This window comes from Rhinoraja longicauda, chromosome 5, assembly GCF_053455715.1.
Source record: "Rhinoraja longicauda isolate Sanriku21f chromosome 5, sRhiLon1.1, whole genome shotgun sequence".
Lineage (NCBI taxonomy): Eukaryota > Metazoa > Chordata > Chondrichthyes > Rajiformes > Arhynchobatidae > Rhinoraja > Rhinoraja longicauda.
Genome location: NC_135957.1, coordinates 14,011,830 through 14,035,420, shown reverse-complemented (window position 1 = coordinate 14,035,420; position 23,591 = coordinate 14,011,830). Strand labels below are relative to the sequence as shown.

General features: G+C 51.2%; 2 protein-coding genes across 13 annotated transcripts in view; one reads left to right on the top strand and one right to left on the bottom strand.

Annotated features, from left to right (window-relative positions):
- The window catches only part of LOC144593414 (serine/threonine-protein kinase MRCK alpha-like), a 324,476-nt gene extending 315,065 nt beyond the window's left edge, over positions 1-9,411 (top strand). For 9 of the 10 annotated variants that reach the window (XM_078398926.1, XM_078398934.1, XM_078398929.1 and 6 more), the window contains 3 exons: positions 238-361; positions 5,460-5,617; positions 7,091-9,411. In XM_078398926.1, coding sequence (XP_078255052.1) covers positions 238-361; positions 5,460-5,617; positions 7,091-7,222 — 414 coding nt within the window. In that variant the 3' untranslated portion in view covers positions 7,223-9,411. The remainder of the gene's footprint in view (positions 1-237; positions 362-5,459; positions 5,618-7,090) is intronic. The other variant, XM_078398930.1, reaches the window with a different exon arrangement.
- coq8aa (coenzyme Q8A, genome duplicate a) overlaps positions 8,972-23,591 on the bottom strand; it is a 44,737-nt gene continuing 30,117 nt past the window's right edge. For 2 of the 3 annotated variants that reach the window (XM_078398936.1, XM_078398937.1), the window contains exons 6-15: positions 18,669-18,791; positions 16,359-16,444; positions 15,946-16,086; positions 15,279-15,360; positions 14,994-15,087; positions 14,678-14,819; positions 13,878-13,985; positions 13,435-13,500; positions 13,253-13,339; positions 8,972-12,036 (exon numbers count right to left, since the gene is read on the bottom strand). In XM_078398936.1, coding sequence (XP_078255062.1) covers positions 11,731-12,036; positions 13,253-13,339; positions 13,435-13,500; positions 13,878-13,985; positions 14,678-14,819; positions 14,994-15,087; positions 15,279-15,360; positions 15,946-16,086; positions 16,359-16,444; positions 18,669-18,791 — 1,235 coding nt within the window. In that variant the 3' untranslated portion in view covers positions 8,972-11,730. The remainder of the gene's footprint in view (positions 12,037-13,252; positions 13,340-13,434; positions 13,501-13,877; positions 13,986-14,677; positions 14,820-14,993; positions 15,088-15,278; positions 15,361-15,945; positions 16,087-16,358; positions 16,445-18,668; positions 18,792-23,591) is intronic. The other variant, XM_078398935.1, reaches the window with a different exon arrangement.

Below are 23,591 nucleotides of genomic sequence, written 5' to 3'. Positions count from 1 at the left end.
TCCTGGGCTCCTTACCCTGGTGATAATCTGACCCCATTGATAAATGAGCTCAGCGGTGATATCTAAACCTGGCGGTGAGACTCTCACTGGGTGATAATCTGACCCCCGGCGATGATAATCTGAGCCCAGAGGTTAAATGACCCTGGCGGTGACAAATAACCCCAGCGGTGATACTGACCCCAGTGGTGATAATCTCCTGACTCAGTTGCTGACCTTGTCTCTCTCTGACGGTTTCAGAATCTGCGGCCTCAGGATGAGAAGAGCCGGACCATGTTCAGCGCCTCCGTCAGCATCCCTGCGATTGCTCGCTCACGCACAGAGCCAGGCCGCTCCATGAGTGCCAGCAGTGGGCTCTCAGCAAGTAAGGCTCACGCACCCAGCTTATCCCCTCACCCACGGTGCTGCTGCCGCAAGACCTTGCCTCAACCCCTCCCATGGGTGGGCAGGGGAGTGGAAGTGGGGCAGGCGGTGGGCGAGAGGCTGGGAGTGAGAGGCAAGGGGTTGGGGGGCAGACAGGGGGAGGGCAGGGCAGGGCTGGGGGGGGGGGGGCAAGGGTTTGGAGCTCCTTGACCTGTCACGGGTGAAGCAAAGACCCCTTCCCATGTCACAGGGTATTCAGATGAGGACAACCATTCAAACCAATTTACCTTCCCCCCCAACCTTAGGGTCTTTAGGGTAACCAGCTTTCTGATAACTAGCACACGTAAGTTATACAGGCTCTCACGATAACAGGCAGAATATAGGCAACACAATACAGGACGGAAGAGCCTTTTTTTTGTGCTGCGATTCTGAGTATATATGGGCATGGGATTTTGTTTGGTTTAGAGATACCGCACGGAAACAAGCCCTTCGGCCCACCAAGTCCACACCGACCAGTGTTCCCCACACACTTACACTTCTACACACACACTAGGAACAATTTACAATTTTAAGGAAGCCAGTTAAATTACAAACCTGTACGTCGTAGGAGTGTCGGAGGAAACCGGAGACCCCGGAAAAAACACACGCGGTCACGGAAGAACGTACAAACCGCATAGACAATAGGTGCAGGAGGAGGCCATTCGGCCCTTCGAGCCAGCACCACCATTCAATGTGATGATGGCTGATCATTCTCAATCAGTACCCCGTTCCTGCCTTCTCCCCATAACCCCTGGCTCCGCTATCCTTAAGAGCTCTATCTAGCTCTCTCTCTTGAAAGCATTCAAAGAATTGGCCTCCACTGCCTTCTGAGGCAGAGAATTCCACAGATTCACAACTCTCTGCTGAAAACGTTTTTCCTCATCTTCGTTCTAAATGGCCTATCCCTTATTCTTAAACTGTGGCACCTTGTTCTGGACTCCCCCAACATTGGGAACATGTTTCCTGCCTCTAACCTGTCCAACCCCTTAATAATCTTATATGTTTCGATAAGATCCCCTCTCATCCTTCTAATTCCATTGTATACAAGCCTAGTCGCTCCAGTCTTTCAACATACGACAGTCCCGCCATTCCGGGAATTAACTTAGAAAACCTACGCTGCACGCCCTCAATAGCAAGAATATCCTTCCTCAAATATGGAGACCAAAACTGCTCACAGTACTCCAGGTGCGGTCTCACTAGGGCCTTGTACAACTGCAGAAGGACCTCTTTGCTCCTATACTCAACTCCTCTTGTTATGAAGGCCAACATTCCATTGGCTTTCTTTACTGCCTGCTGTACCTGCATGCTTCCTTTCAGTGACTGATGCACTAGGACACCCAGATCTCGTTGTACATCCCCTGTTCCTAACTTGACACCATTCAGATAATACTCTGCCTTCCTATTCTTACCACCAAAGTGGATAACCTCACACTTATCCACATTAAACTGCATCTGCCATGCATCCGCCCACTCACACAACCTGTCCGTCACCCTGCAACCTCATAGCATCTTCCTCACAGTTCACACTACCACCCAGCTTTGTATCATCTGCAAATTTGCTAATGGTACTTTTAATCCCTTCATCCAAGTCATTAATGTATATTGTAAATAGCTGCGGTCCCAGCACCGAGCCTTGCGGTACCCCACTAGTCACTGCCTGCCATTCTAAAAAGGGACCCATTTATCCCCACTCTTGGCTTTCTGCCTGTCAACCAATTTTCTATCCATGTCAGTACCCTACCTCCAATACCATGTGCTCTAATTTTGCCCACTAATCTCCTATGTGGGACCTTGTCGAAGGCTTTCTGAAAGTCGAGGTACACCACATCCACCGGCTCTCCCCTGTCAATTTTCCTAGTTACATCCTCAAAAAAATTCCAAAAGATTAGTCAAGCATGATTTCCCCTTCGTAAATCCATGCTGACTCGGAACGATCCTATTACTGCTATCCAAATGCTTCGCAATTTCGTCTTTTATAATTGACTCCAGCCTCTTCCCCTGCACTGATGTCAGACTAACTGGTCTATAATTTCCCGTTTTCTCTCTCCCTCCTTTCTTAAAAAGTGGGATAACATTAGCTACCCTCCAATCCACAGGAACTGATCCTGAATCTATAGAACATTGGAAAATGATCACCGATGCGTCCACAATTTCTAGAGCCACCTCCTTAAGTACCCTGGGATGCAGACCATCTGGCCCTGGGAATTTATCAGCCTTCAGTCTACCCAACACCATTTCCTGCCTAATGTGTATTTCCTTCAGTTCCTCCGTCACACTAGGATCTCTGGCCACTAGAAAATCTGGGAGATTGTTTGTATCTTCCTTAGTGAAGACGGGTCCAAAGTACCGGTTCAACCCGTCTGCCATTTCCTTGTTCCCCATAATAAATTCCCCTGCTTCTGTCTTCAAGGGACCCACATTTGCTTTGACTATTTTTTTCCTCTTCACATACCTAAAAAAGCTTTTACTATCCTCCTTTATATTATTGGCTGAATGGTGTCAAGTTAGGAACAGGGGACGTACAACGAGATCTGGGTGTCCTAGTGCACCAGTCACTGAAAGGAAGCATGCAGGTACAGCAGGCAGTGAAGAATGCCAATGGAATGTTGGCCTTCATAACAAGAGGAGTTGAGTATAGGAGCAAAGAGGTCCTTCTGCAGTAGTACAGGGCCCTAGTGAGACCGCACCTGGAATACTGTGTGCAGTTTTGGTCTCCAAATTTGAGGAAGGATATTCTTGCTATTGAGGGCTTGCAGCGTAGGTTTACTAGGTTAATTCCCGGAATGGCGGGACTGTCATATGTTGAAAGACTGGAGCGACTAGGCTTGTATACACTGGAATTTAGAAGGATGAGAGGAGATCTTATCGAAACGGATAAGATTATTAAGGGGTTGGACACATTAGAGGCAGGAAACATGTTCCCAATGTTGGGGGAGTCCAGAACCAGGGGCCACAGTTTAAGAATAAGGGGTAGGCCATTTAGAACTGAGATGAGGAAAAACCTTTTTCAGTCAGAGAGATGTGAATCTCATTGACTCCAGAGAGTCAGAGAGTTGAGAGTTGGAATTCTCTGCCTCAGAAGGTAGTGGAGGCCAATTCTCTGAATGCATTCAAGAGAGAATTAGATAGAGCTCTTAAAGATAGCGGAGTCAAGGGATATGGGGAGAAGGCAGGAACGGGGTACTGATTATGAATGATCAGCCATAATCACAGTGATTGGCGGTGCTGGCTCGAAGGGCCAAATGGCCTACTTCTGCACCTATTGTTTATTTTATTTTTCTCACTTCTACCCTGCCTTCCTGACGAGCTTGGAGGTATGCGCTTCACTGATTGCCTGCTAACGTCCCTTGCTCCTTTTAAACTGACTTTTTAACTTGCAATTATCACCTACTTGCTTTCAGCCAACGGTCCATTTGCTCCTGCTCTCCGACCTGTACTGACTGACTGCTCGCGTCCCTTTGGCGTCCTTATAAACTGACTTTTATACAGACAGCTCCCATAGTCAGGATCGAACCTGGATCTCTGGCACTGTACGGCCCGAGTACTCTTAGAATAGATTACAATACAATACAATATATGTTTATTGTCATTGTACAGGGGTACAACGAGATTGGGAATGCGCCTCCCATACGATGCAATAAATTAATTAGCTAGTCAGTATTAATTTAAACAACCCAATGAAACAAATTAGAACAGTTTTAAAACAGAATATAGTGCAAGTAGATCTGTGCCAGTTCCCTGTGCGATGTGACCATCCGGCTCAGCAGGACTGGTTCATAGCAGCTATGGCCCTGGGGATGAAGCTATTCCTGAGTCTGGAGGTGCGGGCGTAGAAGACCTTGTATCGTCTGCCCGATGGTAGAAGTTCGAACAGACTGTTGCAGCGGTGTGAAGAGTCTTTGTGGATGCTGGTGGCTTTTCTGAGGCATCCTGTGTTGTAGATGCCCTCCAAGGCTGGTAGCTGTGTTCGGATGGTCCTCTGAGCTCTGTGGACTACCCGCTGAAGAGCTTTCCTCTCTGCCTCCGTGCAGCTGAGATACCACACAGGGATGCCATGTGTTAGGATGCTCTCTATGGTGCAGCGGTAGAATGTCGTCAGCAGCTGTTGGGGTAGACCAGACCTTTTCAGTGTTCTTAGGTAGAACAGTCGTTGCTGTGCCTTCTTGACCAGCGCAGCAGTGTTATTGGACCATGTTAGGTCATCCGAAATGTGAGTGCCCAGAAACTTGAAGCTGGACACTCTCCACACTGTCCCCGTTGATAAAGATCGGGGCGTATTCCCCGTTGTGTGACTTACGGAAGTTGATGATCAGCTCCTTGGTCTTGGTGGTATTTAGGGACAGGTTGTTATCAGAGCACCAGTCCGCCAGGTTCTGCACCTCTGCTCTGTATTTTGTTTCATCACCGTTGGTGATCAGCCCGATCACCATTGTGTCGTCTGCAAACTTGACAATGGTGTTGGTGTCGAATGCAGGAACACAGTCGTGTGTGAAGAGTAATGTTCAAGGTTAAAGTCATACAGGCCTATGTTCGGAGGAGTTTCATATGTGGTCCTGAGGGGAGAATGGTTGCCTGGACAGGCATGAATGTACTGGGCCTCAAGGCTATTCTCCCCTCAGGACTATTAATGAAACACCTCAGATCATCCTTGCCTATAAACACTGAGAATGACAGCACAGAAACATGCCCTCCCATCCATGCAGGGGACTGGTTCGGAGGGCTGAGACCCACAGCGCCAAGTGGCAAAGATGCTGGTGAGCTAGACTGCAGACATAGAGGAGCTCCACTCCTAGGGGAGAAGCAGGGTGCAACGTACAACAATCTAGGTAAACTCTGACTGACTTAAGCAAGTCAGAATTGGAAAAATAACATTTAGTTAAATAACAATAACAGTCAGAATTGGGAAAGGTACATTTAGTGGGTGAGACTTTCTGGTGAATTAAGTGTTGTGGTTTGCCACGCCCTGTGCCATTGCTGTGAGGGGAGCTCCTGCCTGGAGCCCCTGCTGGCTGTGCTGTGGTGTCCAGATGCCTGTGCCTCATGTGCTGCTGTTCCCACAGGGTCCTCGGTACAGAATGGAAGTGCCGTTCGAAGGGAGTTCTCGGGGGGTAACTACGTCAACAAACGGCAGCCAATGACATCCCCGTCTGACGGGTCTCTGTCCTCGGGTGGGATGGACCCGGGGAGCGACGTGCCAACCAGGGAGTTTGAACGAGATGTAAGATCACCTTCAATATTCTCCTCTCGTCCCGGTTCCTGGTGCGGGAAGACAAGGTGGATGAGTGTATAAAATCATGAGGGGAACATATAGGGTGAATGTCTTTTAGTCTTTTACCCAGGGCAAGGGAATCAAGAACAAGGGAACATAGGTTTAAGGTGAGAGGGGAAAGATTTAATAGCAACCAGAGGGGCAGCTTTTTCACAGAGGGTGGTGGGTATATTGAACCAGAGGAGGTAGTTGAGGCAGGTATCGTAACAGTTAAATGGACAGGTATTTTGATAGGAAAGGTGTAGAGGGATAGGGACAAATGGGATTAGCGTAGTTGGGGCATCTTGGTCTGCATGGGCAAGTTGGGCTGAAGGGCCTGTTTCCATACTGAGTGATTCTGTGACTATAGCTCCATCTGCTCCTAATTCCTCACCCTGTCCATAGTGGGTGGTGGAGATGATCAGTGGCGGTAGCTCTTCTGGTGACTGTGGCCCAGAGCTAGTCTCAGACTTATACAGCATAGAAACGTGCCATTCCTCTCCACAAGAAGGATGATTCTACCAGGTCTTGGGTAAACATGTAGATGGGTTGGTCAGTGAGTTTGCAGATAACACCAAAATTGGTGGGGTTACGAACATTGAGCAAGCCAGTCAAGATATACAGTGGGATGTAGATCAATTACACGTATAAGTGCAGGAAAGGCAAATGGGGTTTATTCCGGGCAAGTGTAAGGTGTTGCAATTTTGGAAGTTGAAAGTAAGGAGAAAAGATACAGAGAATGGCAGGACACTTAACAATATTGGTGTACAGAGGGATCTTGGGCTCCAGGTCCATAGCTCCCTGAAAAAGTGGAAATACAAGTAGACAGAGTAGACAGGAGGCACAGTATGCTTGCCTTCATCAGTCGGGGCATTGAGTGTATGAGTCAGGAAGGGTCTCAACCCAAAACATCATCCATTCCTCCTCTCCTGCCCCGCTGAGTTACTCCAGCATTTCGTGTCTAGCTTTGGTTTAAACCAGCTTCTGCAGTTCATTCCTACACAAGCCATATTGCAGCTTTATTATGTGAAGCAATAACTGCCAGGAACTGCAGCTGATGGTTTGCACAAGTGCTGGTGTAGGTCAGTGAATCAGGCAGCATCGCTGGAGAACATGGATAAATGACGATTCTGGTTGGGGGACCCTTCGTCAGACTGATGGAGTAGATGGGAAATAGCTGGTAGAGAGAGGTGAGGGGAAGAGTTGGAGCTAGAGCTGGCAAGTGACAGGTAGATGCAGAAGAGGAGGTGTTGCTTGGCAGATGAGTGAAGGAGGAGGCAGCAACCAAGACTGGAAGTGGAGGGGACACAAATGGGTTGATGCTTGAAATGAAACACTCAACAGATCAGGCAGCTTGTGTGGAGAGAACCGAGTTAACATTGGATGTGACCATGAAGCCCAGCTGGTTTAATGCAGCTATGCCTACTTCCCGTTGTTTTCCAGGACTCAGATTCGCCCAGACACTCCACCGCCTCCAACAGCTCCAACCTGAGCAGCCCACCCAGTCCCATTTCACCCCACAAACCACAGGCCCTGCTGGTGGAAAACACAGAACACATCAGCTGGGAAACATGAGACCGCCAACTCCGGACACAACTTCCATCCATCCCTTGCTCTTGTCTCGCTGCACCCATCCTAACTCTTCTCTCTGGGTGAAGACTGCAGGCCTGGTGAATGAACGAAAGGCATTGTGGAGCTGGGACGCGCACGCACACCCGCATACACCATGTGGGAACTTTTACCCTGCCTCCCTCTCTCTCCAGAAGGTGAGGAACGAGTTCTCTCCTCTCACACAGTTCCTCTTGCTGCTCTTTATGGCTGTAGCTTGTTTCTTTACGAAAATGGACCACGGTTAGGTTGTGTAACTGATGTTTAAGATGTTGTTTCTCATTACAGCCTCACTAGCCACATAGGTCCTCAGTGAATAAACGGGGGTGGGAGGTTTGGGAGGGGGGGTTGCAGGCTCAGACTTCAGTCTGTCCCAGCTAGAGTGTCGGTGGGCATTTCTTTGTACTAGTGTGCTCAGTCTTTTGATTATTATGTTATTTTGCAATAATGATGTGTGTACATCTGCAAACAAATCACCAAACCTTATTTTACTAAAAGAAAAACACACAAAAAAATCTTTTGTGATATAGAATATATATAAAGTATATATATATAAAGTTGTGTATAGTTTTACTTGTTGAAACAGGGGCAGAAGGAAAGGTTACAGTGTGTGGTGTCGCGGACTGCTGGTAGATGCTTATATAAAGTTCCTGAGTGTAGTGATCCAAGGTAAAGCTGAAAATCACAAGGAATCGGCAGCTTGGAAGCTGTTATAAAAAGCCCCGAGGGCAAATGTACTTTAGTAAATAAAGTCCAATCCATAGATAGTAAATGAGTGATTTATGTTGCAAAGTGAAAACAAGCCCCCATCGCTTGCAGAGTCAGTCCAAGGGAGATTTGTCCATCAAAGTTTTGAATAAGCACAGCCCCCATTTTGCAGCCGTTCGCAGTATTTGATCAGACACCCATAAACCGGAGCAGCGCGGAGCAAACGTCATACACTGCTGACAGGGAGACAGGCCACAGAGGGCACGATCTCCTTCCACCTCTTCCCAAACATTCACCTCTTATTACACTTGACAAATCCCAGCAGACACAGCACTTCGGTCAGCCTACTTTGGCCAGTAGAAGGTTCCTGCATTCCCTTGTCTTCAGGTCCTCTCCCTGTCAACCTCACCACTTTCCATCCATTGCTGTCTGTTCCACAGAGAAAGGCACAGAAAGTGCTTCCAGGAGGTGAGAGGATGCCTTTAGGTTTAGACCTAGTGGGAATTGTTCAATGGTGCTGGAACCATTCATTTGGAATAGGATAACCCGGGATCTCAACAGCCAGTTCACTCTGTCTACCCTCTTCCCATCACCAACTTGTCCCTCATCCTTACCACGTCTGACCCTATCTAGCCCCGAGTGTCCTCTCTCATCACCCACCCCTTTCAAGCCTGTTCTCTCTCACCCTTTCCCCACCCACGCGGGACACCTCTGACCCCTATTCTTGCCCTCCACCTCCCCTCTTTCCCAACTGCCCAACCTCACTTTCCCTCTGGCCCTGCCCAGTAATCAGGCTCCAAATGAGCTGAATACAATAAAGGGCATGTTTGTTTTTAGCTAAATTATCTTTTAACGGGTTTATTTGAAAATGCAAGAGAAGGGTCTGCTCCCTCCTACTCCCAGCACCTGCCACTGTCCTTTCCATTGTTTCTGGCAGAGAGATGGATGAGATGGGGGGGGGGGGGGGGGGGGAAGGAGAGGTACCTCGATCCTCAGTGTTAAGACACATTGTCAGGACAGAAAGGGGCTGCAAAGTGCAGAGAAAGAGAATCCATTCACAGTATTGTGTTCAGTGGGCACTAAGCTGCCATTGTCCACAGCAGTTTCATATCATTTATTTTCAAGAGCTTTTAGGGTTCCCCTTTTGTAAGATTATTGTACAGTTTTGCATGTCATAGATGTAATCAGTTTTTTTTAATTTTCTTGTTCAGGTTCAAGGCTGACTTCAGTAAATTAATTGCTTGGCTCCATCACTTCTTTCTTTCCCCTTAAAATGTTTGTAGGGGTTAATTTGTAAGAGAGACTGCAGATTGCAGATTCTTTTGCACAAGAATATTTAAGGTGAGCAGTCGGACTATTAAAAGACCAGCCGCCATTATTTTATGTTGGTGACACACACTAAATATTAACCAAGACTTTGATGTATTTCAATAAAACAGGGAACTGTTACAAACGTAATTGTTTCTGTATTTTTTATTCCTTTCCCCAGAGTGCAAGCAGAGTGGTGGACTGAGAGTCAGACATCCACAATTCCGTTTCCTTGTTGGATGGGGATGTTTTGGTTTTGATGGGTTTGATGTGAGCAGGAAGACCTCTGTCTTAGAGTAACTGTGGTTCCACACACCAGTGTCACACAGAACAGAGGACAGGCCCTTTGACCCAACTTGTCCAGGATGAGCAAGCTGGCATACTGGGCTAGTTCCATTTGGCCCATGTCTGTCTAAACTCTTCCTACCTATATATATGCCTTTTAAAAATCACAATTGTATCCGCTTCTATAAACTTCCTCTGACTGTTCATTCCAGATACAGACTACCCACTGAGGTTCCTCTTAAAATCTCCCCTCTTGCACATTAAAAGCCTGTGCCCTCCAGCTTTAGAATCCTCTACCCTGAGTAAAAGACTGAGCATTCACTTTATCTGTGTTCCTCATGATCATGTACACCTCAATAAGAACACCACTTAGCCTCCTACACACTGTGCTCCATGCTCCAACATATTCCTGCCATCCATTATCCTCATCTATACTGAGCCCTTTTATGAACACTTGGTCCATAATCTTGCATGGCTGGCAAATCATTGAATACCATTTAAGTACTGTGAGAGTCTATACCTCCATCACCCCTTCAGACCATACTCTGGGTACAGGTATTTCTCTGATCCTCAGAACAGGTCCTCAGCCCTCAAGGTCAATGCCACATATGATGTCCAATCTAACTTATCCCTTCTGCAAGTCAACCTGATCCAGCTCCACATGCTTCTTAAACACCATGATCATATCGTGCCTGATCTGCCAAGATCCATCAGCACTGTGTTGTGCTCAAGCCATTATCTTTACATTTCAGGCAATTTTCCATATGGTCAGATAGCAGGAAACCTGCTTTGCACTGAAACACGGAACTACAGATGCTGGTTTCCAGAAAAGGACACAGTGACTGAAGAAAGGTCCCTATGTGAAACGTCATCTATTCACGTTCTCCAGAGATGCTGCCTGACCCTCTGAGTTACTCCAGAACTTTGTGGCCTAACCTGCTTTATGCTGTTGGCTGGGAAACCTGCAGTGTGTTACCCTTGAACAGATGGGGGAGCTCCCAGATTAAAACTTGCTGTCTGGTTTTAGCAAGCGTTCTGGAGAGACTGTACCCACAAGCACTAGTGTGCTGCTTCCAATAGCAGGGAAACCTGTGCCTCAGTTAACAATGGACAAGGAAGCTCCAAACATTCCCAATGTAGACTACCACCAACAGATCAGAAAACGGATGACCAGATTTAACTGGTAAAACCTCAATAACTTGTTCTACAACTCCAACAGCACGGTGGCGCAGCAGTAGAGTTGCTGCCTCACAGCGCCAGAGACCCATGTTTGATCCTCACTGCGGATGTTGTCTGTATGGAGTTTGTACGTTCTCACCGCGACGTTGTGGGTTTTCTTCGAGCGCTCCGGTTTCCTCCCTCACTCTAAAGTTCCCAAGTGATAGGAGCAGAATTATGCCATTCGGCCCATCAAGTCTCCTCTGACATTCGATCATGACATCTATCGTTCCCTCTCAACCCCATTCTCCTGCCTTCTCCCCATAACCCCCGACACCCGTACTAATCAAGAACCTATCAATCTCCACATTAAAAATGTCCACAGCCTTCTTTTGCAATGAATTCCACTTCCATCTCTCTTCTCCAGTTCCCCACCCCCAACCCAAAATGCTGCTTTCTACTGCCTCCCCAAATGCTGCCTGACCCGCTGAGTTCCTCCAGCACTTTGTATTTAGGAACAGAGAGGGGCATTAATTGCTGGGGGGAATCTCTTGGGCAGGGTGAACGGGAGCTACCTGGTGACTTGCAGGACGTGCACCTCATTCGACACACACATCCGCCCGCACACTAGGGCAGAACACCCCTAACATGCTCCTGGTCTTCAAGAACCAGCCACCCGTTCACAAGCATTGATTTCTTTAATGGAATCAACTGTGACAGTATAGAAAACGGCCCATGATCACATCTACAGTCATTCAAAAGTTCATTATCTGGCAGCACAAATCTCAAATTACTCTAATCAATCAACTATAAAAATCTCTTGGATGCCCCACTTGGGGCAAATCATCGCCTCATCCGTGTCTCGTAGAGAAACACACGTGGCTCGTGTAATCCCAGTGCCCGTCCACTCAAACTCGTGTTCCCTTTGGACAGGAGATCAGGAATATTCTGGAATTTTAAAAAACAGGTGGGAGAGTTGGGGCTAGTCTGTCAGCCTGGCTGAGCACCTGGCTCTCTCAGCAGTCAGGGGGTGCTGTCCCGGGCTGGTTCTTCCTGCTCCAGTACCTCTGATAGGCCTCATCGAACAGGTGCTTGCAGGAGATGCGGGCGTCGAGCTTGCTGCAGATGAGGAATGAGCCGGCCATCTTGCGGTGCAGGGAGTAGGTCTCCTCTGGTGGCGGCACCAGCCGATGCTGGAGCATCACCGGGATCAGGCTGTGGATCCTCTTGGTGGTGTCCTGGCTGCCGAAGATGAAGGGCTCAGTGGATGAGAATGCTTCACCCAGGATCATCACCGTGTCCACGTGGGCTCTTTGCATCGCCTGCAGGGAGAAAGGGTCTCCATGTAAACTGACGCCTGTACACGGGCTGTCTGCAGCCCCCCTTCTCCCAATCTGAACCCCACCTTCGGCCACACACACCCATCTGTACCTCCTCCTCCCGGCTACACACACACACACGTGCCTGCATACAGCCCAACTACACCCTCTCTCCATGCCCTCCAGCCACACACACGTGCACCCTCCCGTCCACACTATGCAATGAATCCTCCGCACACTAACACTCAACAGCTCGTAAAGGACGAGAACAGGCCCTTCAGCCCACCACATCCATGCTGGGTCTGCACCAATCCCATTTACCAGCACGAGGACTGTGTCTACAGGGCATGGCCTTAATGTGAAAGCAGCAACGTTTAAAGGAGGTGTGGGATAAATGGCTCCACCAGCTGCACCAGAGACCCGGGTTCGATCCTGACATCAGGTGCTGTATGTGTGGAGTCTGCACGTTCTCCCTGTGAGTTTTCTCCCATGTCCCAAAGATGTGCTGGTTTGTAGGTTAATCGACCTCTGTAAATTGTCCTTAGTGGATGAAAGTGGGATAACACAAAACTAATGTGAGCAAGTGATTGATGGTTGATGTGGACTCGAAGGGCTGAAGGCCCTGTTTCCATACTGTATCTTTAAATCAAATCAAACAGTGTGTGGTGGGTGCATGGAATACTGGCAGGGATGAGGGTGAAGGCAGATACAATGGTGGTAATGGAGAGATAAGGATCACATGCAGGCAGAGATTATTTTAACAGCATTATGTTGTGCATGGAGATTGTGGGCTGAAGGACTTGTTCCTATTCTGTTCTATCTTTCTACATAACATAATTGCAACCCAATCAAAGACTTGTCCCACCCCTGTCATTCCTCCTTCTCCCTGCTCCTGTCTGGCAGAGAGTAAAGAAGCTTGAAAGCGAGCACCACCAGACTCAGGAACAGATTATTTCCCTGTTATCCGGCTTTGAACGGTCCTTCCCGAAGCTAGGGTTCTGTCTGATTCACCTCTACGCCATAGTGGACATTGGACTTAGTCTCTGGAACTGGTGCGCTACAATGCTGAGAACACTATTCTGTACTCTGTACCTGGGAGAGAGGGGTTAGATGTTCACGGTAGGGTTGGGGCGGGGGAGAGTTTCAAGTGAGGTGCGGGCAGGGGGAGGGAGACAGGGGATTTGGACGCTCTGCCCTGGGGTCACAGTGATGCACCCACCTTGGTCTCGTAGCCGGTGAGGAACTTGAGGTCGATGGACTTGCTCAGCACCGCGTCCCTGTCATTGTGGGCAGCCGCCTTCACGATCTGTGTCAACAACACCAGGGTTAGCACCACAATGGGACGAACCGGGGGCGACAAACGCAAGCGGGGGGACAGTGGGGGGAGACGACTGCTCTCACCTCGATGTAGGTGTCGGTGAAATCTTCTTCAAACGACCGCGTGGCTCCAAAATCCAACAAAGCCACCTGGGGGGGGGGGGGGGGGGGGGGGGGAGGAGGGTGGCCAGGTCAGAGCGAGAGCAACCCAGAACCCACCTCAACACCCACCCCCATCCTCACCCTACCCCCTCGTCAACCATTCCACTCACCCGGCCTACCTCCTCCACCCACCCTACCCCCCTCCACTCACCCACCCTACCCCCCGTCTCACCCTACCACCCCCCCCACACCCTATGACACCCCCCTCACCCAGCACCCCCCCTCACCCTTCCACTCCCCCCTCACCCTACCACTCACCCAGCACCCCCCTCACCCTACAACCCCCCCTCACCCAGCACCCCCCCTCACCCTACCACCCCCCTCACCCTACCACCCCCCCCTCACCCTACCACCCCCCCCCTCACCTTGCCGGTGTCGGGGTTGTAGAAGAAGTTGGACCAGTTGGGATCGGTCTGCATGAAGCGGAACTCAAACAACTCCCGCAGGCACAGCCGCAGGATGTTCTCACTGATCTGTGAGGTAGGGAGGACAACAATCAGAGACTGGCTCCACCCCTGACCCCCGCACCCCCCCCTCACCCCCATCCTCTCGCTCCGCTTTGGTCCATCACCCACACTTAGGTCACTTCCTTGTCACCCCTCACTTCCAGCACAGGAACAGCCCACAATGCACCGCCATACATTGGCAAGACCATGTGTTGTCTGCCTGCACATGATCCACATCCCCCCATACCCTGCATATTCATGTGTCTATCCAAAAGCTTCTTAAATACCACAATTGTATCTGCCTCCACCACCATCACTGACAGCACATTCCAGACCCCCACCACCCTTGATGCGCAAAACCTTACCCTGCACATCTTTAAAAAAATTGAAGATTAATTTAACTTGGTATCATGTTCGGCATGGACATTGTGGGATGAAGGGCCTGTGTCAGTGCTGCACAGTTCCCTCTCGTCCAGGCAGCGTTTTGATAAAGCTCTCCTCACGCTCTCCAAACCTGGTAGCTATGCGAGGCTGCGGCTTCAGGCAGACGCCACCTCCCTCCCATGCCGGCGCAGTTCAAAGGGAGATGGGAGGTGGAAGGGGATGAGGGAAGGAGAGGGTGTGGGAGGGAGGGGGATTGAGGGAGGGATGGGAAGGAGCGAGAGGGTGAGGGGAGGGGATGGGAAAGGAGGGGGTAGGGAGGAGGGGGCTGCACCCACCTGGTTGCGGATGGCCTGGCTAAGAGCCTGGGCCTTGTCGAGGGGGAAGCCCGGCACCAGCTCGGTGGTGAGGACGTGCCGATTGCTGAGCTCATCGATGACGGGCGGCACCACGAAGAAAGGGTCGTCCTTCACCAGCTCCCTGCGGGGTGGGGGGGCAACGTCACCTCACACATACCGCCCTCACCCCCCTCCCCTCCCCACTCCCCCCCTCACCACTCCCCCCCTCACTCCCCTCCCCCCCCTCCTCCTCTCACTCCCCACCGCCCTCCCCCTCCCCCCCCTGCTCCTCACTCCCCTCCCCTCCCCCCCTCACCTGAACTGCTTGTAGCAGGCAGCCTCCCTCTTGTAGTCGCACTCCAGGGACAGCTCCCGGCTCATCACCTCGATCATGTGCTCTGGGAACAGCCCTGCAGCAGGATCAGCACCACCGTCAGTGGGGGGACCCAGCCCCGGGGCGGAAGGGAAGGGCGGGGGATCTGTCAGAGGCAAGAGGGTGGGGGCGGGGGCGGGGGGAGGCGGGTGGGGGCAGGTGGGAGAGGGTGGGAGCGGGGGGAGGGTGGGGGCGGGGGGCGGGGTGGGGAGAGGGTGGGTCACTCACCCTCGGGCAGGGCGTTGCTCATGCTGAGCACGGAGATGAGGTTGTCTACGTCACTGGAGATGCTCTGGGCTATTCCGGGATACTGCAGGCACAAGGGGCAGGGGTCAGTGACACTCACCCTGCCTCTCTCCCCCCCACCCCCACCCGGCACCAATCCCACACCCACCCCCCCCTTGCACCAATCCCCCCCCAGGCACCAATCCCACCCCCCCCCCAGGCACCAATCCCACCCCCCGGCACCAACCCCACCCCAGCTCAGGACAGACATCCGGCCCACCCTCCACACAACTGTCCCCCACCCCCCACATCTGACACCATGACCCAGTCACGCCCCACCCCACCCCAAGAGGCAACACTCGCATCCCATAAACATCCCACCTCCTCCCCCTGCAGCCCCTTCGCACCCACCCCCACCAGATGGTGCGGTGCCGAACACCAGACGTGGGTTCACTGCACCCCCACCCCAGCTCTCTCTCTCACCCCTGGTGGGGGAGGGATCCCCCTCTCTGCTCCCCTGCCCCAGATTGTGTCACACTCACTCCCTTCGGGAGGTCTCTTTCTTTCTCTCCCATCCCCCCCCCACCCCCCAATCTTCATGGCAGGGGTCTCTCCCCCCCAGAGTATCTCCCTCTCTCTCCCCCCCCCCCTCCCCCGTGGCAGTGGTTACCTGTATCTTCATAGCCACCTGCCTCCCGTCGACCAGCGTGCCGAGGTGGACCTGCCCGATGGAGGCGGCGGCGAAGGGCCGATCCTCGAAGCTCAGCAGCTGCTGCCTCCAGTCCGGGCCCAGGTCACTCAGCAGCACCCCCTGTAGGCCGGTAGGAGGGCGGCAGCTCAGTAATGGGGACAAGGAGGGGGGTGGACATAACGGGGAACGAGGGGAAGAGAGACTGGGGAGGCGTCGGAGATGGGGGGAGGAGTGGGGAGTCGGAGAGGGGAAGGGGAGCTGGAGATGGGGGGGGTCGGAGACGGAGATTTCAGGGATCTGAGGGGGTGGGGGTGACGGGGAAAATCAGGGGATCAGATCAGATGGGGGGGGGGAGAAGCCAGGGATCAGGACGATTGTGGGGGGTGTCTCACCATCATTTGCCGGCTGGGCATGAAGTCGGCACTCTGGCGAACTCGCTCGAAGATCTTCTGCAGCTGGGGGTTGATGAAGCTGTCGTCTGGGCATAGAGACCATCACACATCACAGAGGGTTCACACCATGACCACACTCTCCCCCACCCTGCCTGCCCACCCACACATACTTTATAGAAGAGCAAAAGTGGATCAGAAATTACCCAACCATTAAAGAGGAAGTTAGCATTTAGAAGACAAACGGGTTCCTCAATCCAGCATCCGGATGAGGCTCAGCACACTGGAGGAGCAAAGACACAGCAGCAGTGGCAACAGCCACATGGAAGCAACAGCCAAGAAGCCACCCTAACACCCCTACTTCCAGAGGAGACTGAGAAAATTCAGTAAGTCTCCAGTGACTTCCGTAGAAAGCATACTGTCGGGTTACATCACAGCTTAGTTTGGGAACAGCTCTGACCAAGACCGCAATAAATTACAGAGTTGTGGATGTAGCCCAGTCCATCCCACTTACCAGACCATTGACTCCATCTGCACTTCATGCTGCCTCGGGAAAGCAGCCGACATAATCAATGCCTTGTCCCACCCTGGTCATTCCTTCTTCTCCCTGCTCTAATCCGGCAGAAGGTACAGAAGCTTGAAAGTGCGCGCCACCAGACTCGGGAACAGCTTCTTCCCCTATAATCAGGCTTCTGAATGGTCCTTCCATAAGCTAGGCTACTGTCCGATTCACCTCTACCCCATTGTGGACATTGGACTTAGTATAGTGTTTACAGGCTCGTTATGCTGCTGCAAGAATGCAAATGTTCCTTCGGTACATATGACAAGTAAACACTCTGGGCTCTCTCCAAACTGGAACACAGAGGGTTAATGTCCTTCGAGTGTAGATAAACAGGGTGATTTGGGAGGGGAATGTCAGATGATGACATTTGGAGCTGGTCATAAATTAAAACCACGCTTGAATTTCCACTTGCACAACGCACACATTCCCTTCGCTCAATCCTCAGGTTGTTTCAGTCAAGTTCATGCTCACTGGAGTGTAACGTGCTGACGTGATGTTTTATTTTGGTTGTTTACCACAGGACATAGCTGCATGGTAGGTTTCAAATGCTGCTCTCTGGATCAAGTGCCCCAGAGATCCATGATCACAATGACTGTTTCAACACAGACTGACCTGGTCAACTGGGCACAGACGCTGGGCTGTGATATAGTGGGTGACGGCACTCACTACAGGAGGATACTGTCGGAGGGAGAGTGTGCAGAAAAACTCTGCATAGGGGTTATTAACTGTAAGGAGAGATTGGGCAAACTTCGATTGTTTTTTCTGGAGCGTCTGAGGTTGAAGAAAGACCTGATAGATGTTTGAAAATTATGAGAAACATACAGGGTGGACAGCCAGAACCTTTCTCCCCCAGGGTGGAAATGTCAAAGACTAGAGGGCATAGCTTTAAGAGGGGCACAGTTTAAAGCAGATGTGCAAGACAATTCTTTCCACAGAGGGTTGTGTTTGCCTGCCACGGGTGGTGGTGGAGACAGATACAATAGTGCCGTTAAAGAGGTTTTGGGCTCGGACGATGGATATGCAGGGAGTAGTGGGATATGGAGCATGTGCAGGCTGTGGAGATTGGTTGAAAGTAGCATCATGTTCAGCATTGTGAGCCAAAGGGCCTGCTCCTGTGTTGCACTGTTCTCCCCCTGTAATAGCTGTATGGAGAGGTTGGATAGGCTGTGTTTATTCTCACCAGAACGTAGAAGGCTGAGGTGTGACCTGGTAGGATTGATAGAATCTCTAGCCCAGGGCAGTGGGAATATAGAACTAGAATTATGCAGGTTTAAGGTCAAGAGGGGAGAAAGTTAAAGATCTGATGGGTGTTTTTATACACAGAGGGGGGTAGATATATGGAACAAGTTGGCAGAGGGGGTAGTGGATGCAGACACAGACACCATTACAATGTTTAACAGACATTTAGGCAGGTACACATATTGGAAGGACATAAAGTGCTGGAGTAACTCACCAGGTCAGGTAACATCTGGAGAACATGAATTGAATCTGAAGGAGGGTCCCGGCCAGTAATGTCATCTATCCATGTTCTCCAGAGATGCTGCATGACCCGCTGAGTTACTCCAGCACTGTGTCTTTTCCCCCCAATGTCACCCAGCCATGCCTCTCAGTGCTGGGCTGAAGGTTAAGGTCAGCATAATGGGCTGACATGTGGTGCTGGCTCCTTGTAGGGACTGACAGAGGTCGCTGTGCCATAGTCAGAGTGGGGCGGGGATGGGATGGGGTATGTGACGAGGGGAGGTATCGCTTACCTTGGATGCTGAGCATTTGGCCCAGTTTGAGGGCAGCTCCCCGCACCTTGCACAGGGTATTCACAATCCTCTCAGCGTTCGCCTCTGACAGGAAGGGACTCCTGTCCATCATGGCTTTCCCACCTGTGGGCAACAAAACACACACCTCGTCAGACCTCGTGTCCAAGGCAGCTGAACACTCATACAGCCCATCACACACCAGGGCAGAACAAGGTCTGCTCCCGTCCAGCAGAAGGCACAGAAGCTTGAAAGTGCGCACCACCAGACTCAAGAACAGCTTCTTCCCCTCTGTTAGCAGGCTTCTGAACGGTTCTTCAATAAGCTAGGGTACTGTCCGATTCACCTCTACCCCATTGTGGACATTGGACTTTGTCACTGGAACTAATGGACTACAATGTTGAGAACTATATTCTGCACTCTGTATCTTCCCCTTTGTGCTACCTACTGTACTTGAATTTGACTTGGTTGTAATTATGTCTAGTATTATCTGATCTATTTGGATAGCATGCACAAACCTTTTCACTGTACCGCGGTACACTTGTCAATAATAACCCAGTTCTCTAGGACTTTGGTTAGGCTGCATTTGGAGTATTGTGTGTAGTTCTGGTTGTACCACAACAGGAAAGATGTGGAGGCTTTGGAGAGGGGGCAGAGGAGGTTTAGCAGAATTATGGCCTGGATTCGCAAGCATTAGCTACAGGGAGAGGTTGGACAGAATTGGATTGTTTTCTCTGGAATGCTTAAGTTTGAGGGGAAACTTGATAGAAGTGTATATATAGTATATCATATAAATACAATAGTGGCATTTAGGAGACTTTTGGATAGGCACTTTGATGTGCAGAGAATGGAGGGATATGGATTATGTAGAGGCAGATAAGGATTGGTTTTGGCATCATGTTCGGTACAGACATTGTGGGCCGAAGGGCCTGTTCCTGCGCTGCACTGCTCTATGTTCCTTGTAAAATTATGAGGCATTGAGAGGGTAAACAATTAGCCAGGATGGAAATATCAAAGACTAGAGGGCATAGCTTCAAGGTGAAAGGGGCAAAGTTTAAAGGAGATATGTGGGGCAAGTTTTATTTTACAGAGAGTGGTGAGTGTCTGGAAGGTGCTGGCAGGGTGGTGGTGGAAGCTGATACAGCAATGGTATTTGAGAAACTTTGAGAAAGGTCCATGGATATGCAAGGAATGGAGGGATGTGAATTAGTGGCAGGGAGGAGCAGTGGCCTGGGAAAGGAAGCATTGCGGGACGGGACGGGATGGAATGCCATCAACAAGAGGGAAGGTGGGATTTGATGGCAGGCGGTGAGGGCTGGCTGGGGATTGTTAATGGCCTGGAATGTGGAATCCCTTGATGTAGACACGATGGCTGGTGCTGCCACAGCTGCCTCGAAGCATCTCAGAAAGGACAAGCTACCGTCCTAGAGGACAGGAGCTTCGTTACAACACCCAGCTTCTGAACAACACGGAGCAGACAGGCGTTTTGCGTTGGATGTGAGATTCTGTTGCAGGTTACACACAAGAGCACCACACACTGTTTACAGGTCACAGGTCTTCACTATATCTCGGAACATGTGACAACAAATAAACCAAGTCATGTACCAAACAGACCATGCTGCCGCGGAAAAGCAGCCAACATAATCTGACCGAATAATCTTCAGTCGATGAATGGTCCCGACCCAAAACATCGCCTATCTTTTATCTCCAACGATGCTGCCTGACCCACTGACGTACTCTAGCACTGTGTCTCTACCTTCAACATAACCAAAGACTTGTCCCACCCCGGTCACTCCTTCCTCCCCTGCTCCCGTTGGGCAGAAGGTACAGAAGCTTGAAAACGTCCACTGCCAGAACCAGGAACAGCTTCTTCCTCCCTGTTATCAAGCTTCAAAATGGCCCATAACCTAGGGTACTGTCCTAATTCACCTCTACCCTATTGCAAACATTGGATATTGTCTATGGAACTGGTGTGCTACAATGCTGAGAACTATATTTTGCACTCGGTATCTTCCCCTTTGCTCTACCTATTCTATTTGAGTTTGGCTCGATTGGATTTATGTATAGTTATTATCTGACCTCTGGAAGTGCTGTGGGACGGGATGGATTTGATGGCAGGTGGCAAGGGCTGGTTTTGTTAGTTGCCTGGAACGTGGGGTCCCCTTGTTATAGACACTTTTGGTCTACCTATTGTACTGCCAGAAGGGGTGGGGTGGGGGGGGGGGGGGGGGGGTGGGAAGGGGGTTGAGGCAGGTTCAATGACAAAATTTTAAAAAACATTGAGAGTAATGACGTAGAGGCAGTCTGAAGAAGGGTCCCAAGCCAAAACAACACCTATCCTTTTTCTCCAGAGATGCTGCCTGACCTGCTGAGTTACTCCAGCACTTCGTGTCTATCCAAGGCATAGAGGGGTGTGGGCCAAACGCAGGTAAACAGGACTTAGGTCGGGAAGATGCCTTGGTCAACATGAATACGTTGGGCTGACATATGTACTTCTGTGCTAAGTAACCGGTGCCGCAGAGACTGCAGATTGCTGTGCCAGTGGCCACAGGCCATGTCCAAGTGATTAAAATATTTACTCTTGCTAACTTTGAATGGTTTGAAGGGCTTGACCGAAACAGTAGTGCAGGGAACTCTAAATAGTACACACGGGAACACTAATTCACTGCAAATAACAAAATTACAGCAGTTCTTGCTCTAAGGCAGCGCAGAGCTCAGACAGACAGCTGTGTCAAAAGGCAGCCCATTGGCAGCTCTCCCAGGAGATGACCACAAAGTGACCTTGGAGATAACGGCAAGCACACATCCCCTCCCAGGGGAACAATCCCTCCCCACACCAATCTCCCTGCTCAACCCTCCCAGGGGAGATGCTGTCGCCAACAATCCCTCCCCACACCAATCTCCACTCATCTTCACTGTCCCTCCCAGTGTGGTGGGAGATTCCAGCAAGCACACTTCCCCTTCCATGGGAGAGACACAGCTAGGAACAATATCTCCCACCTCAGCCCGTGCCAGGGGAGATACACTACCACCGACTTCAATCCTCCACCTCATCTTCATTTCCCCTCCAAGGGCCAAGACACAAGACACAACCAGCAACAAGATCTCCCACTGCAATCTCCTCCCTCAGCCTCCCCCCCACTTAAACAAAACATTAACAACGTGCTTTTGTTACACAGAGCACGGGGGTGCCTGGCACGCGCTGCCAGGGGTGGTGGTGGTGGGGGCATTTACAACAGCGGCTACAGAGCATGGGGGTGCCTGGCACGCGCTGCCAGGGGAGGTGGTGGTGGGGGCATTTACAACAGCGGCATTTAAGAGACGGATATGCAGGGAATGGAGGAATATTGATCGTATGCTCGTAGCTGTGATGGTGTTGGCATCATGTTCGGCACAGACATTTGGGCCGAAGGGCCTGTTCCTGTGCTGTACTGTTCTATAACAAAACCTCCCAGATTAATCTGCCACTCATCCTAACATCCACTCCTAGGGTTGTGGCAGACACTACCAGCGGAGAGGGGGGGGGAAAGAGAGGGAGAGAGAGGGAGAGGGAGGGAGAGAGAGTGAGAGAGAGGGAGAGAGAGGGAGAGAGAGGGAGAGAGAGGGAGAGAGGGGGAGAGAGGGGGAGAGAGGGGGAGAGAGGGGGAGAGAGGGGGAGAGAGGGGGAGAGAGGGGGAGAGAGGGGGAGAGAGGGGGAGAGAGGGGGAGAGAGGGGGAGAGAGGGGGAGAGAGGGGGAGAGAGGGGGAGAGAGGGGGAGAGAGGGGGAGAGAGGGGGAGAGAGGGGGAGAGAGAGGGAGAGAGAGGGAGAGAGAGAGGGAGAGAGAGAGGGAGAGAGAGAGGGAGAGAGAGAGGGAGAGAGAGGGGGAGAGAGAGAGAGAGAGAGCAAGCGAGGCCCAGCCTATTAACAGAATGTGCCAAAAGGCTGAGGGACAATAACAAGTGAGAAGGAGCGCAAACTGCATCAACAAACTACAAGGACCTTCAGCAGGGGAATGAATGTCTGCCAAAGCTGCAAGGTCACTGAAGGCCGCAGTGTGCCCTGTGGCCAGCACTGCAGACTGCCTCCCTCGACACCACTTGCAAAGCACAGATGGAGCAGTGCAGGGGAGGCACAGTGCAGACCCTCTATAGGGGTGGAGGAGAGGGGGTGAAAGGAGCAAGAGGATAAGCGGGGGGGGGGGGGGGGGTGGGGGGTGGAAGGGGGAGGCAAGGGCCGACTCACTGAAGGGGTGGGGGGGTTAAAGGAGTGTGGGGAGGATGGTCAGCAGGGGTGGAGGGGAGAGATAAAGGCAGACCCAATGGTTATGAACATTGAATTCTCCAGCATCAGGTGACTAACCTACAAGGACACCCCCTCCCCTTTTCGTGGGCCCCACCAAGATGGATACCCATTTCTACCTCCCCCAGTCCCCATCCTCCTACATTTTTGGTGCAAATGCAGAATAGGGTTGAGAGGGGCAGACATGGTGGGCATGCGCTGCCCTAGCAGCTGCGACTCACCTGCAGTTGGTTTGTCTTTTGTGTTGTTTTTTTTTGTCTTGATTGCAGTGTGTAGATGTGATGTAGTGTTCTTTTTGGTTGTGTGCTATGTGGAGGGGGGGGACTATAAAATTGAATTGTCTCTTCCGAACGGAGACCCAACCTTTGTTTCTGGGTGGTGTCTCCTTTCCCGCTGCGGCCTACCATCGGCCAAACACCTGGAGCTGGCGGCCTCCACCTGGGACCACCTGGGCTCTGGTTCGCAGAGCCCGCGGACTGGACTTACCATCTGCGGAGCTGGCTGCCTTCGGAGGCTGTGGTGGCGCCGCGGGAGCAGCTGCGACTCGCCTTCGGAGGCTCCGGCCGCGGGCCGTGTGGTATCGGAAGCTCGCAGCCCCCTGGGTGGGGGCCGACATCGGGAGCTCCGGCAGAGGCAGCGTTTTCGC